Below are 15,518 nucleotides of genomic sequence, written 5' to 3' on the forward strand. Positions count from 1 at the left end.
AACCAATCTTTTGTTTAAATTCGAAATACTACGCTGCTCTTTGTGCTATTAACTTGCAAGTCGTGTTCCAATGAGTGGGCATCAACGGGCGGTCCCACCAATCAAGCCAAATCGTTTGAGGTTGTGGACAACTGGCACCGGGGCTCCACTTGATCGCAAACTCAACTATTATAACCCTGCCAGCCCCAGGATATATATCTCGAGCCAACATAATTAGTGCAGGGCGACATTGTCGTGCGACTTTCACGATATGGGTGAGATATGGTCTTGGCAGAAAATTGAAGCAGTTATATCATGTATGATTAGTTTCCTTTACTTTTTTTCTTGGAATACTCCTTTGGTCTCTTCGTCTTGCTCTGAAGTCATCAACGATTCGAGACGGTCGTTGGCAGCTCCGAAAATGAGTAATGCCCGGGTCCTCCTTTTCGGCGACCAAGTAGTGGACAAACTCCCTGCGGTGAAGAACTTATATCAATATTCGCGTACTCGACCACAACTTCGTCGATTTTTAGACGACGCCACAAACGCTATTAAGAATCAATTGGGTACACTTACGCTTGCAGAGAAGCATCGGTTCGGCCACTTTGTTGATTTACTTGGGCTGGCAGAGTTGTATAGTCAACAGGAACACCTAGACGAAATATGTGGGGCTACCCTTATAACCACAGCGCAAATAGGAGAATTGCTCTTGTAAGTTGTGCCTGCAAAACTGTTTCCTAACAATGCAACATGAAAACTTGAGGTGTTCCTCAAATGATCGATTCTAACCTTTTCCTTGCAGGCTTTCCGAAGATGATCCCTCGATTCTTCATACGGCCAGCAGCCATGTCTACCAGCTCGGCTTCTGCGTCGGCTTACTGGCAGCATCCGTCGCCTCAGCCGCTACGGATACAAGCCATGTCGTTACTATGGGTGTAGAAGCTGTGGCCATCAGTTTCCGGCTCGGGCGGGAGCTGACGCGCCGAGCAAGACTAATTCAAGACACAGACCAATCATGGGGATGCACATTTGTGGGATGCTCGCCAGAGACCTTGCAGAAACGGATAGATGAATTCAACAAGTCACTACCCTTGCCACGTCACCTATATATGGGTATTACGACCAAGTCGTGGTCGACTGTATTCGGACCGCCGTCCACGTTGCAATTGTTGGACACAGTGAGCGACTTCGATGACGTGGGGATGTCACCGCTGAAGGCTGCCATTGCAGTGCACGCCACCCACTTACTGCCCGTGGATATCCAAGTCATTGTTGGCGATTCTGCACTCCTAGAATCGTCTTTGAAAGCTCAGACATGCATCTCGTCGAGTGCATGTACACCTTTTGAGTCGAACACTCTCCGGGAACTCTTTCACCTCGTGGTCAACGAGGTAGCGCAGCGACCACTTTTAATGGACAAGAGTGTACAAAAGCTGGGAGAAACAATCAGAGACTCTGGCTGCTCAAGTATAAATATCGCGACCATTGGGCCTACACCACACACAGACTGGGTTAAGAATCTGCTGCAGAAGAGCACGGGAAAACAGGTAATACTCGAAGAAGGTGTCAAAACTGCTGGAAATCTAGACGACAATATGCGTCATAGAGACTCTGGGCTTGTGGCCATTGTGGGCATGTCAGGTCGCTTTCCACAAAGCAACAGCCTAGAGGAATTTTGGGACGTCCTGAAAGATGGAATGGACACACATGAAGAGGTATGTTTGGTCTCCCAAGATGTGACATAATACAGATATCTCAACCACGTCAGAATGCAATCTAACGTACCTGAAAAAACTGTTAGATTCCTGTCTCAAGGTTCCCAATCGATCAATTTTACGATGCATCTGGGGAGAGCAAAAACTCGACGAAGGCACGATTCGGCTGCTTTCTCAAAGATCCAGGCCTTTTTGATCATCGTCTTTTCAACATTTCACCGAGGGAAGCTTTACAGATGGACCCTCTACAACGGATGCTGCTGATGACTACTTATGAGGCTCTGGAGATGGCAGGCTACCCCGGGTCAGAAGTTGAAGAGTCCTCGCGTGTAGCTACTTATTTCGGTCAAACGACGGAAGACTGGCGCAATATCAACGACCAGCAGGGCTGCGACACTCACTATCTACCCGGCAGCAATCGGGCATTTGCGCCTGGCCGTGTCAGCCACTACTTCAAATGGGGCGGTGGCTTCTACAGCGTCGATACGGCTTGCTCATCTAGCTCCACGTCGCTGTATTTGGCCTGTAACGCTTTGGTGAGCCGCGAGTGCGATATGGGGGTAGTTGGCGGTGGATCTTTGCTCATGTTACCTGAATTGTACTCTGGGCTTAGTCACGGAGGTTTCTTGTCGTCGACAGGCGGTTGCAAAACGTACTCTGATGACGCTGATGGGTACTGTCGAGGTGAGGCAGTGGGGGTTGTTGTTTTGAAGCGATTAGAGGATGCCTTACGTGATAATGATAACATACAGGCTGTGGTCAGGGGCGCCGCAAGAAACAGCAACGCTGGAGCCGGTTCTATTACCTACCCAGGTGAGCATGCTCAAAAAGCCTTATTTCACGATCTGCTCAGGAAGGCGGGCGTCGAAGCTGATCAAGTCTCATTTATCGAGATGCACGGCACTGGCACTCAAGTTGGCGACCAGGTCGAGATGAACACCGTGCGTGGTGTTTTTGCTCAATCGAGGTCACCAGAAAATCCCCTGTACGTTGGCGCTGTCAAAGCCAACGTCGGACACAGCGAGGCAGCAGCTGGTGTCGTATCCTTGATCAAATCAGTTCTTATGCTACAGAAGAACAAAATTCCTCCACAGCCAGGATATCCTTTTGTGCTCAACCACAGGTTTTCTGACCTGGAGGTTTCGAATATTAATATAGCCAATGGGCAGCCGTACCTGGCTACACGTTCCAATGGGGATGGCAAACGAAAAATCGTCATCAATGGGTTTGACGCTGCAGGCGGTAATACCAGCATACTCATTGAGGATGGACCAGGCCAGCCGGTGAAGGAAGTCGATCCTCGGAGATACCATGTCGTTGTTTGCTCTGCCCGAACGCCTCGCTCTTTGGAGGCCAGTAAAGCACGGCTTGCTACATTCCTCATTAAAAACCCGGATACTAGCTTAGCCCATCTGGCCTATACAACGACAGCTCGGCGTATTCAGGAGGTTTGTCGAGCTTCGTTCGTGGTGGACTCTATTCAGGATCTAGTGCAACGGCTTCTAGTGCCATCTCCAAAGGTGACATCAAATTTCAAAGGTACAAGCTCGCCGTTGGTTTTCGTTTTTACTGGTCAGAGCTCTCAGTACACGGGCATGGGATCGAAACTTTATACTAGCTCCCCCCGATTTCGCCAAACTCTGGACACCTTCGAGGCTATCTGCCGTCATAATGGCTTGACGTCATGGATAGATATCATTCGTGGTGCTCGGGATGTTACCGAAGCCTCACCAACGGAGCTTCAGTTGGCCATCGTGGCTCTAGAGATTGCACTTGCCCAGTACTGGCAGTCCCTAGGTCTTCAGCCACAGGTTGTTGTCGGTCACAGTCTAGGCGAGTATGCTGCTCTATGTGTCGCGGGCGTTCTCTCAGTGAGCGACACGTTTCATCTTGTCCACGAACGTTCTAGGCTGATGGCAAAATGCTGCAATGCGTATCAATACTCTATGTTAGCAGTACCACTAGCGGCCAACTCGCCAGAGCTCCGCGATTTACTGCAAGCAAGCAGTGGGTCGTCGTACGAAATATCCTGTGTTAACAGCCCAGTTTCAACAGTTATTAGCGGCTTATCTCATGAGCTAGATGATCTAATGGTTACCTTAAAAGGCAGAAAAATGGTTGGAACCAAGCTTCAGGTTCCCTACGGATTCCACTCTGCGCAGATGCAATCGATTGTAGGCGACTTCGAGGCGTCGGCTAATCTCATACATTTCGGAAAGCCAACCATTCCAGTAGTTTCAACATTAACCGGCGCTCGGGAGGAAGATTTCAACGCTTCATACCTGGCAAGACAGATTCGATCTCCTGTGAACTTCATCAGTGCTATCCAGACATGCTCCAATGAAGGGTTGATACGACAAGGATCGGTCATTCTGGAAATTGGTCCGCATCCTGTTTGTTCGGGTCTTGTTACTTCCTGTTTGCCAGACCATGAAACAACTTGTCTTGCAAGTCTACGCCGAGGACAAGATGATTGGAAGTCCATATCGACATGCATAGCTACAGCTCATCAATCAAAGCTCTCCGTCAACTGGCAGGAATTTCACAAAGAACACATCAATACTCTCCGTTTGCTCGATTTGCCTTTCTATGCGTTTGACCTGAAGGACTTCTGGGTGTCATACCAAGTACAAGCTCCGGCCCTGCCATTGAAATCGTCACAATCATCGCGAGCAAATCTAGCTATATCGTCCACATCTTTGCAGAGCCTCGAGTATCTCAGCGATGACAAGTCATTGGCCAATTTTGCTTCACACACATCTGAAGTGAGTTTATTCAAGGCTATTCAGGGACACATTGTCGATGGTCTCGCAATTTGTCCTGCAGCAGTCTTCGTGGACATGGCATTCACGGCTACTAGGTTTATTTTAAGCCAGAATGGGATCAATATTAAGCCCGCAGCGCTTGAGCTTGGTGAACTCGACATGACATCACCATTGGTCGTCCCCTGCCAGAATGATGAGCAGGTGGTACATATCACTGCATCTTTGGACGAAAATAAAACATTTGTGTCAGTCCGTTTCAGCTCATCCGTGCCGGGATCGATGACTGAACATGGTACCTGCCATGTCATTGTCTCTAGTGCAGCAGCTGGACGATCGGAGTGGCCGAGAATGCAAAGACTTGTCAAGGGCCGTGTGAACCATCTAATCACGTCATCCTCCACAGGTACCGCCCATCGAATGTCTAAAGCTCTTATGTACAGACTTTTTGCCACTCTCGTCGACTATGATAGCTCGTATCAATCTCTGGAAGACGTTTACATAGACGAATCTTTCGATGATGCGGCGGGTCGCATGCGTTTATCTTCGCTTAGCGCGGGAAAATTCACTTACAGCCCTTATTCAGTCGATGCACTCGTGCACTTAGCCGGTTTCCTCCTGAATGGAGACTTGAAGAAGAGCAATAATGACTTGCATATCGCAAACCACATTGGGCGGATGCAAATAATGGGTGAACTCAAGGACGATCGCGTGTTAACATGCTATGCTGCCGTCAGGGAGCGCACTAGCAAGGGCGCCAGCTTGTGTGACGTTTACGTGTTTGACGATATTGAGCTTGTGGCATACTGCATCGACATACGCTTCCAGAAGCTCACTCGAGCCTTTTTCGGGTCCCTGACAGGTAAGGATAGTCATGTGGCCTCACTTGCATCCATCCAAGTCCAACCGGTGCAGAGCATGGCCAGACGTCGGAACAGTCACAGTAGCAACTCTTCCTCTGAAGATGACCGATCTACTTCCACAGCAACCTCCGGACTGAGCACCTCAGGAACCTCCATCAACACCCCCAATCCGTACGACATGTTACTTGGCGTAGTGGCTGAAAGAACGGGGGCAACTGTGGAGGAAATGAACCTAGACAGCGCATTTTCTGATATGGGGGTCGACTCGCAGATGAGCATCGCTATTTTGACCGACTTCAAGAAAATTTCGGGTATGGAGCTACCGGCTTCTTTCTTCACAACCTTTCCAACTATTACGGATGTGAAAAGGGAGCTAGGAATACCTTCAGCGCAGCTCCAGAACCCAATTTTGAAGGAAAGAGGTACAAGACGACATGATGTAGCTCAACCAAAGCTGGTGCTTCCAAGCCCTGATGAGAGTGTGATTCGCAACAGCGAAATACTCATGCGGATTGTGGCGACGGAGCTGGGCATTGACATAGATGAGCTGTCTCCAACAACGAATTTCAGCTCAGCTGGCGTTGATTCAATGATAAGTATCCAAATCTTATCAAGGTTCAAAAGGGAAACCGGCATAGAGCTACCAGCAGCTTTCTTCAACAACAATCAGACCGTCTCTGAAGTGAGAGAGGAACTTGATGGACACAGATCAGCTCCAGCACAGATCTCGACCCCGAGAAAAACGGTAGCAACCGTGACGGCCACAAAAACACATAAATCTGATCCTGTGAAGTTAGAACCAACCGTCAAGAAAACACTTCAGGTTGGACCATCACAGAACCCAGCGAAGAATACTGTAAGGCAAAATTCTCCTGTGCCTCAAGCTGCTGCCCAGTCAGAGCCTCAGCCCGAGTCTCGTGCAATACTCATTCAAGGGAGTGCCAGATCGACAGAGTCACCGCTCTTCCTTGTGACGGACGGATCTGGCGCAGTTGCTGCCTATATCCACCTGCCTCCTCTCCCCAATGGGCGGCGCATCTACGCTCTAGAGTCACCATTTTTGGAACGTCCGCAAGACTATACACTCAGTATCCAAGAGATGGCACAGGTCTTTATCAAATCAATTAGGAAGATTCAGGAGCGCGGACCGTACCTCATCGGCGGCTGGTCGGCGGGCAGTATTTATGCTTATGAGATGGCGTGGCAGCTTGCAGCGGTAGAGTCAGAGACCATAACAGGCCTAATGTTGTTGGACATGCGGGTCCCACATAGCGTGCCAGACGCGTCCGAGGTGACCATGGCGTTTGTGGAACAGACTGGAGCGTTCACGGGCGTGGAGCGCGCGGGCAGTTTTCTGCAGGGCTTGTCTGAGAGGCAGAAGATGCACTTGACGTCTACCGTGCGGGCACTCATTCGATATGACCCCGTACCCTTCCCTAAGGGCAAGCAGCCTCGATTGACGCATGTGATCTGGGCAACCAAGGGACTGAACGATAGCCCCAATCCTGCGGAACATGATGACAGGATCACGGGCCCAGCAGCCATGGGGCCTTGTGGAGATGGGAAGTCGATGAGTGATATGTCAATGGACGAGTTTGAGTTGGAATTGAAGTCGTGGTTCTTTGCCAAGCGGTACGATTTTGGTACCAATGGATGGGAAAGGTTTGTCGGGGACAATATCGTGGTGCGAAAAGTTGATGGAGGTAAGTTTCATTTTTTCTTCGTCCTTACCGTGATTTACTACATGCGTAACTCTGTCAAGACAAACAATAGCTAACTTACCCGCGCAGATCATTTCTCCATGGTTGCACCTCCTATTGTGAAAGACCTTGGGTACGTGGTTTTGGAAGCCGTGGAGAGTTATATCAGATTGTAATCGTACATTCGAGGATAGACATGAGACCTTATACACCGAAACAAATCCAATTCAGCTTGCATAGACGCGCAGTAAATTTCTTTATACGCAGCTGCGTTGGTATATGCTCACCTGTGATGTTTTCGATATAGTAGGAAGAACATTTATTAGACAGACTATGATATATGCGGCGTCACTACGGGCCATCTTAGGATTATCAAGAATGATTTCATGTCAATAAAAATTGTTTATGGATGTAATGCTTCAAAATGGAATCGCAAATCCTAAAACGTAGAGAGCTCCGATTACAAGACATGAAAGCCACACAAAAAAGCACAGTAGGAAACAAAACGCGTAGTAATCTTATTATTCTATGAAACGCGAAAACTTCTCAAAACACGTGTAGATGATTGGACAACACCTGTTCGGCTCACTAACGAATCTGTAGGGATGAGCCTAGCACGACCCGCTGGCATTTCTATTTCTTAGGAGAGACTCAGTAGTCTAAGTTTCAACTTTGGCTATAGAGACGACATAGGTGCAAGACAAGACTAGACAGGAGCTGTAGGGTTAACCTCTTGTGGTACAACAGATTGAAAGAATCAAATCCAAGACTCCATCAATCCCCTCACAAGACTTTTCAAAGACAGATTACAATTCCAAGATCTTCTATTTCTTTGTTGATTTCAATCATCACCATCTCTCAGCCACATTGAATTACACTGATTATTATCACGGTCTAGTTACATTACTAAAGACATATCATTGCCATAATCCATTCAAATTATCATTTCCATGTCTTAAGCTCAATTAATATTGCCATTTCATCGTCATGGCTGTGTTGCCGACAGCCTCGACCAATGACCGTCATAGTCATAAAGGTTCAAGCACCTCCCAACCTCAGGATATTGCGATAATTGGCTTCTCATGCAGATTTGGAGGCGACGCTCACGATACAAATGGGTTCTGGGACTTATTGTGTAAAGGCAGAGGTGAGATCATACATATCAGCGAATTGCGATAATGCATACTGACAGCTTCTCAAGCCGCCCATACAAAGGAAGGCAGGTTCAACGACAAGACATCAAATGAAACGAATGAAAGATTTGCCGGTCACTACCTTCGTCAAGATGTATACGCATTTGATGCCAACTTTTTTAACATTCCCGGCAAGGAGGCAAAAGCCATGGACCCGTCGCAAAGGCTCATGCTCGAAGTGGCCTACGAAGCTTTCGAGAATAGTGGGTTGCCAATTGAGGAGGTACGAGGCACTAACACCAGCTGTTACGTGGGCCAATTCGTGTCAGACTACCGTGAGATGCTGTTCAGAGACGCTGAATCGGCACCTACCTACACCGTTACTGGGACAGGAACATCCCTCATTTCAAACCGGATCTCTTGGTTCTTCGATCTTAAAGGGCCTAGCTTCACGATAAATACGGCTTGCTCTTCCAGTATGGTTGCACTGCATGAAGGATGCGAGAGCCTTCGACGGGGGGAGTCCAATATGTCGATTATCGGTGGCTCGAATCTAATCCTCTCCCCAGAGATGTTTACATACTTGCGTAATCAAGGTTTCCTCGCCCCGGATGGCAAATGCAAAACATTTGATGCCACTGCAAACGGCTACGGTCGTGGAGAGGGTGTGGCTGCCCTGGTGATCATGCCAGTTGAGGACGCTATCCGTCAGGGACACCCCATCCGTGCAGTCATCAGGGGAACAGGTGTGAACCAGAACGGGAGGACCAAAAGTATCGTAATGCCTAGTGCAGAGGCACAGATGAGCCTAATAGAGAAAACCTACCAGTCTGCGGGTCTTACCTATGGTGAGACAACGTACGTGGAGACTCATGGCACAGGCACCCAAGTAGGAGATCGTTTGGAACTCGAGGCTATTGGCAGAACGCTGGCCCATGGACGAAAGTCTCGCAAGAGACTCCTGGTGGGGTCTTCCAAGCCAAATATTGGTCATACTGAAGCAACTGCCGGGCTCGCGGGGGTAATCAAAGGGATCCTGGCGCTGGAAAGTGGTCTTATACCGCCCAACATCTACTTCCACGCGGCCAATCCGACTATTCCCTTTGATGAATGGGCGGTATCTGTGCCCACTCAGTTAACAGCCTGGCCATCTCAATCTCTACGGCGTATGAGCGCATGTTCCACCGGGTACAGTGGCACAAATGCACATGTCGTGCTCGATGATGCCTACCACTATCTAATGCAGCGTGGTCATGTCAACGCTGTCCACTTCACTAGAACCCCTGCCCATGTTAATGTGGACGAAATGGTCCAACATGGTTATCATCTGATTGCAAGGCAGCTACCAGAGCAAGCTGCGGCGAACAAGAAACTTGCGCCAGCGACTCAGTGCAGGATCTTTGCAATTCATGCTCAAGATCAGGACGGCGTCAAGCGGCAGAGCGCATCTCTCGCCAGATATCTGAACAACCACGTCCAGAATGAATCAGGCCAATACGAGCATACATTCCTACGTGATCTCGCGACGACCCTCAGTGAAAGCCGCTCACGAATGCCCTGGAGATCGTGTGTACTCGCAAATTCCATGACAGAGCTACGTTCGCGTCTCAATGATGTCCCAATCCCACAAAAGAGTAGACAGGATCCCCGTGTGTGCTTCGTCTTCACCGGACAGGGCGCCCAATGGGCACAGATGGGTATTCAGTTGTATCACAAGTATGTTGTTTTCCAGAACAGTATCGACGCTGCTACCAGATACTTGAAATCGGAGCTCGATTGCCCATGGTCGGCTCACGATGAGCTATTTCGCGATGCTGCATCTTCACGCATAAATGATCCCTTCTTTAGCCAGACACTTTGCACCGTACTTCAGGTTGCCCTCGTCAATCTTTTGAGCCACTGGGGCATTCGACCACGGTATGTGGTTGGCCACTCGAGCGGTGAAATAGCAGCTGCATACTGTCGTGGCGCGCTTTCCGAGGAGGATGCATGGAAAGTAGCTTACTACCGGGGCCTTCTTTCGTCCCGCATGTTACAATCCTTTCCGGGATTGGATGGCGCCATGTTAGCTGCTGGGATATCCGAATCTGAGGCTCAAAAATTGTTGCTGGAATTAGCTGTGGATGCTAGGCATCCAAAAACAACACCACAGTTAGAGCAGGTTGCTGTTGTAGCCTGCATTAATTCCCCAAGCAGCGTCACACTCTCTGGTGCTGCAGGCGCTATCGAGATAATGCAACAGAAACTTGAGGCGAGCGGGAAATTCGCGCGCCGTCTCAAGGTCAGGAATGCATACCACTCTCCCCATATGGAGTGCATCGCTGCCGACTATGTTTATGCGATCCGTGATATTGTTCCCAAGGATGAACAAGACAACGGCTGCACCATGTTCTCGGCAGTGACTGGCGGTCTTATCGAGCCGTGGGAGCTCGGTCCACTATCTTGGATGAAGAATCTCGTCTCCACTGTACGCTTCTCCGAAGCTGTCCAGAGCATGCTGACAAGTGGTGAAGATATTGACATATTGGTTGAGATTGGTCCACACTCTGCGCTCCGCAGCCCGTTGAACCAGATCTCCAGAGGTATTGGTGGCAGCTTGACTGAGAATATTCAGTACGTGTCTTTATTGCTGACTGGTAAAGACGCAGTCAATTCGGCTATGTCCGCCGCAGGGTTCCTGTACGGCCTAGGCGTTTCAGTAGACATTGGTGCGGTCAATGGCGACCAAGCTGCCGGTATGCTAGTGGATCTACCGCCGTATGCATGGAATCATTCGAAAAGTTATGCAAGTATTTCTCGCATGGAAACCCAGTATCAGCTCGCTGAGCAGGTAAATGGTAACACCGGTCTTCTCGGGAAGCCCTGTCCGACAACGGGTGAGCATGAGCGCAAGTGGCGCGGGTTCCTCAAATGTGCCAAGATGCCATGGCTACGCGACCATGAGATTGATGGTGCTGTGTTGTTCCCAGCCGCCGGCTACATTGTCCTGGCCATTGAGGCAGCTCAGAGGGTGGCCGAGCCACATAGAACAGTCGAGTCGTTTCGCTTACGCGATGTGACCATCTCTGCAGCACTTGTTGTTCCTGATGACGATGATATAGAAATTGTCGTTGAACTACGTCCGCATTTCCACGCCACGCGCAACCGTACTGCGTCAGCGGTATGGATGGAGTTCTCTATATCCAGTTGCGTAGATCGCCGTGAGCTCCGTGAGAATTGTAGCGGATTGCTCAGTCTAGATTATGCAGCGCCTGTTGACTCATCGATCGACTATGAAAGAAGGCTGGCGGCAAAAGCTTTGGAGGTGGCACACATAGCAGGAAGAAAGGCTTGTCTCCAAGAGGATGATGATGCAGAGTTTTATGATTCATTGTTTTCGTTAGGTCTGCATTATGGGCCAAGCTTTTCCAATATCTCCACGATTCTGCAAGGCGACGGCCAATCCTGTTGTACCGTTACTACTCAACGCTGGAAGGTCGATGATGATAGGCTGTGTCAGCCCAAAGTCATCCATCCCGGTACCATGGATGCCATGTTTCATGCTGTATTTGCTGCAGCACGTTATCAGCAAAACATGTTGGCTGGTGCAATGGTGCCCATCCTCATTGAGGAAATTATCGTGTCAGCCAGCGCATGTAGCGGCAGAGATATTACATACACTGGCATGGCAACAGCAAAGAGGCATGGGCTGAGCGAGATGATTGGCGATGTCAATATGCTTAGTACAGAGACGCTTGAGCCACTGGTTCAGGTCCGAAGCATCTACTTGCGGGCTATGGACTCCACAAGTGCCAACAATACGCCGAGCCAAGACATTAGGCATATTTGTAGCAAACTTGGCTGGGCGCCGTACCATAAAGTGAATATAGACGGAAGCAAGGGGGTGAAAAGCCAAGAAGGCAAGGAAATTGTGATCCTTCGTAAAAAGGAACGGTCAACAGTGACCTCTCAGCTCTGTGAGCACATTACCTTGGAGCTATCATCAAGAGGTGCGCGTGTCAGAGAGATAATATGGCCAAGGAGGGTTGGTTCGCCACAGCTTCAAAGAGAAAGCTGTATCTCGCTGGTTGAAATTGACCAGCCGGTCTTGGCAAACGGACTACCTGAAGATTTCAGTATACTTCAGGAATCTTTGTTGGCCTGCAACTCAATGACTTGGGTTTCCAGGGATGACGCATATGGAAGTATTGTTCCAGGTCTTTCACGGAGTATCCGTAACGAGATTCCCTGGCTGAAGCTCCACACCATGCAGATCAGCCGCAACTCTTTGGTTGGTCAGAAGATAGAAAGACTGGCTGGGGACATTGTTGAAGTCGCTTGTTTGGAAACAGCAGACAATGAATTCCGTGAAAAGGATGGAGCCATTTTTGTGCCACGCTTAACAGAGGACCACGAAACCAATGTAAAAGTTTCGGACATCGCCAATGATCGAGACACTTTGAAGCAGCGCCAGTTGGGTGAGGGGTCAGTCGATCCGGTAGACTTGTCGGTGCGGAACCCTGGTAACCTCAGTAGCCTCTACTTCAAGCCCCGTGGACTAGACAGCATATTGCTAGAGGATGATGAGATCGAGATGGAAGTTTTGGCATCGGGCTTGAACTTCCGCGATGTCATGGTGGCCATGGGAATTATTCCCGATCTTTCCATGGGTTTCGAATCCAGCGGTGTTATTACAGCTGTCGGATCAGCCGTCAAACGTTTCAAAGTTGGAGACAGGGCGGTCTCGCTGTGCCATGGCGGCCACTGTAATCTCTTGCGAAACAAAGAGATGTTGACTCAGCGCATTCCGGAAAACATGTCTTTCGAAGCCGCGGCGACACTGCCACTTGTCTACGTGACAGCCTACAACGCTCTTGTCCGCGTCGCACGTGCACGACGCGGCCAATCTGTTCTCATCCATGCGGCTGCTGGAGGCGTTGGTCAGGCGGCAATCCAGATAGCGAAGCATCTGGGTCTGCAAATCTACGCGACCGTCGGATCGGAAGACAAGCGGAGTCTACTTCGAGAGACCTGTGGGATCTCAGACGACAACATCTTCTCTAGCCGAGACACCAGCTTCGGGATGGCCGTTCGGAGAGTGACAGGCGGAAGAGGTGTGGACATAATTCTCAATTCCCTAGCTGGTGAGATTCTGCGGGAGTCATGGTACTGTTTGGCCCCGTTTGGCACTTTTATCGAGATTGGCTTGAAAGATATCCAGCAAAATTCCAGTTTGGACATGCGGCCTCTTATTAGGGACGCAACGTTTTCCTTTTTTAACGTGAGTCGAATGATAAGGGAAGCACCAGAGGTAGTGAACGAGCTTTTAGACAGCACCTTTGCTTTACTGCAAGACGGAGTGCTGAAACCTATCGAGCCTTTGACAATCTTTCCCATCTCCGACATCGAAACAGCCTTTCGTACAATGCAGACCGGCAAGCACCGAGGAAAGATGGCGCTATCCTGGGGCCGCGACCAGCACGTTCCAACTCTTGTCAAATGCCGCAGCGAGATCAGGCTCAAGGAGAATGCAACGTACGTTCTTGCAGGCGGTTTCGGAGGGCTTGGCCGCAGCCTTGCAAATCTTCTCGTCAACGCAGGTGCGAAGCACCTCTGTTTTGTATCCAGGTCAGGTGGGCGCACAGCTGACGCACAAAGCACTTTAGCTAGGTTAAGGAGCCGTGGAGTACACGCGTGGGCGTACCAATGCGACCTGGCAGACATGGAATCTCTCGAACCACTGCGCGATATGTGCAGCCAAGAGCATGGTGCACCAGTCGGTGGAGTTGTGCAGTGTGCCATGGTGCTACAAGATGTTCCGTTTGAGAAGATGACGCCTGACCAGTGGTGCATATCGCTGAGACCCAAGGTGCAGGGCACAGTCAACCTCGATAGGTTGTCGTCATCGCCGTCGTGCGACTTCTTTATAGTGCTCAGCTCATTTGCGGGCATATTTGGCAATCCTAGCCAGGCCAACTACGCGGCTGCGTGTGCTTTTCAGGACGAACTGGCACACGAGCGAAGGGCTCGTGGCCAGCACGCAGTATCTGTCGATCTGGGTATCATGCGGGATGTGGGCTATCTGGCTGAGCACGGCGCAAAAGGACACCTCAAGGAGTGGGTGGAGCCATTTGGTCTGCGTGAGAGCGAGCTGCATGCCCTTTTGCACTTGGCCATGACTACTGAGACGGAAACACAAATCATTACGGGGTTCGCGACAGGCGGGACAATGAAGGAATGGGGGATGGCCGAGCAACCATTTTACTTCCGTGATCCCAAATTCAGCATTCTGGCGTGTGCTGGATTAGGTGGTGAAAACGATGCAGAGATGGGAGCGATGACAGGGGAAAGGGCGAAGAGGGACGATTCGAAGGAGCTGCGGAAAGCGATAGCCGGGTCTGGGTCTAGAGATGAGGCACACCGAAGTATCGTGAAAGGACTGAGTGCGAGGGTGGCCCGGCTGCTGCAGATGAATGTTGAAGATATTGATGTTGGACGTCCTTTGCATGCGCACGGCGTGGATTCGCTTGTGGCTGTCGAGGTGCGCACATGGCTGTTCCAGGACCTGAAAGCAAACTTGTCAATTTTCGATTTAACAGCTACAGCACCGATGGATTCGCTGGGGTGGCAAATTATGAAGCGATGCGAGATAGTCCCAGAAAAGTTCAAGAAATGAGAGGGGTTATGTTTCGACAACGCTTTGCAATTAAAAGCAATCAATACCATCGTGTCATCTTGACTGCTACGTAAAATAGATTGCTTGCTATTTTCAATTTAGTCTAGAAGATGTTCTGTAATCCAGTGTGTAACTACTCCGTACCCTGGATTTAGACAGCCTCTCAAGTTGTGTTAACAGTACTGGCAGGCCCGTTCAGTGATCAACCTCTACTGGTCAGAATGGCAAGATCGCATTGGCGCTGTGGAAACTGCTATGCAAGCGATCAAAATCATTGACACAAAAATTTATGAAGTAGCATAAACTCAAGCAATTGCTGGGATCTCACTGCAATACTTCATCCATAGTATCACGTCATACGCTACTGTCTTTTATAAAAGGAAGTATAGAATTTGGAGATTTTCGAAGGTATTCCATATCAAATCAGTGGAAGACCACTAACCTAAGATTGAATTGCACCTCCTAAAATACCTAAACTAAGATTAGGTTAGACTAGGTTAGGTTAGTCAAGAACCCTTATATGCCCAACTTGGCAGCATTCAGCCTGTGAAAGTATTCATTCTTTGACCCATTTGTGGTTTCAATCCCATACATGATTGTACGGCCTCATCGAAGAAATCAAAATCAAAAGTACTATTCACATAAATTGACAATAATTGTATGTTATCATGTTTTCTTTTGAGATGCCTTGCCGAGAGCAATGAGATAGCG

General features: G+C 49.3%; 2 protein-coding genes across 2 annotated transcripts; both read left to right on the forward strand.

Annotated features, from left to right (window-relative positions):
• Positions 1 to 400: 400 nt before the first annotated feature.
• Positions 401 to 7,396, forward strand: BKA67DRAFT_615435 (uncharacterized protein; the record flags this gene model as incomplete). The annotated part of the gene is made up of 6 exons (XM_046105431.1): positions 401 to 690; positions 824 to 1,694; positions 1,781 to 1,998; positions 2,197 to 6,064; positions 6,221 to 7,022; positions 7,110 to 7,396. The coding sequence occupies 6 exons, from the start codon at positions 401 to 403 to the stop codon at positions 7,193 to 7,195; spliced, it is 6,135 nt and encodes a 2,044-aa protein (XP_045963281.1). The 3' UTR covers positions 7,196 to 7,396.
• A 476-nt stretch (positions 7,397 to 7,872) lies between these two features.
• BKA67DRAFT_543724 (uncharacterized protein) lies at positions 7,873 to 15,127 on the forward strand. Its single transcript, XM_046101206.1, has one exon. The coding sequence runs from the start codon at positions 8,361 to 8,363 to the stop codon at positions 14,805 to 14,807; it is 6,447 nt and encodes a 2,148-aa protein (XP_045963282.1). The 5' UTR covers positions 7,873 to 8,360; the 3' UTR covers positions 14,808 to 15,127.
• The last annotated feature ends 391 nt before the right edge of the window (positions 15,128 to 15,518 follow it).

The sequence above is a fragment of the Truncatella angustata genome, assembly GCF_020726525.1.
Source record: "Truncatella angustata strain MPI-SDFR-AT-0073 chromosome Unknown BKA67scaffold_1, whole genome shotgun sequence".
In the NCBI taxonomy this organism is placed as follows: Eukaryota; Fungi; Ascomycota; class Sordariomycetes; order Amphisphaeriales; family Sporocadaceae; genus Truncatella; species Truncatella angustata.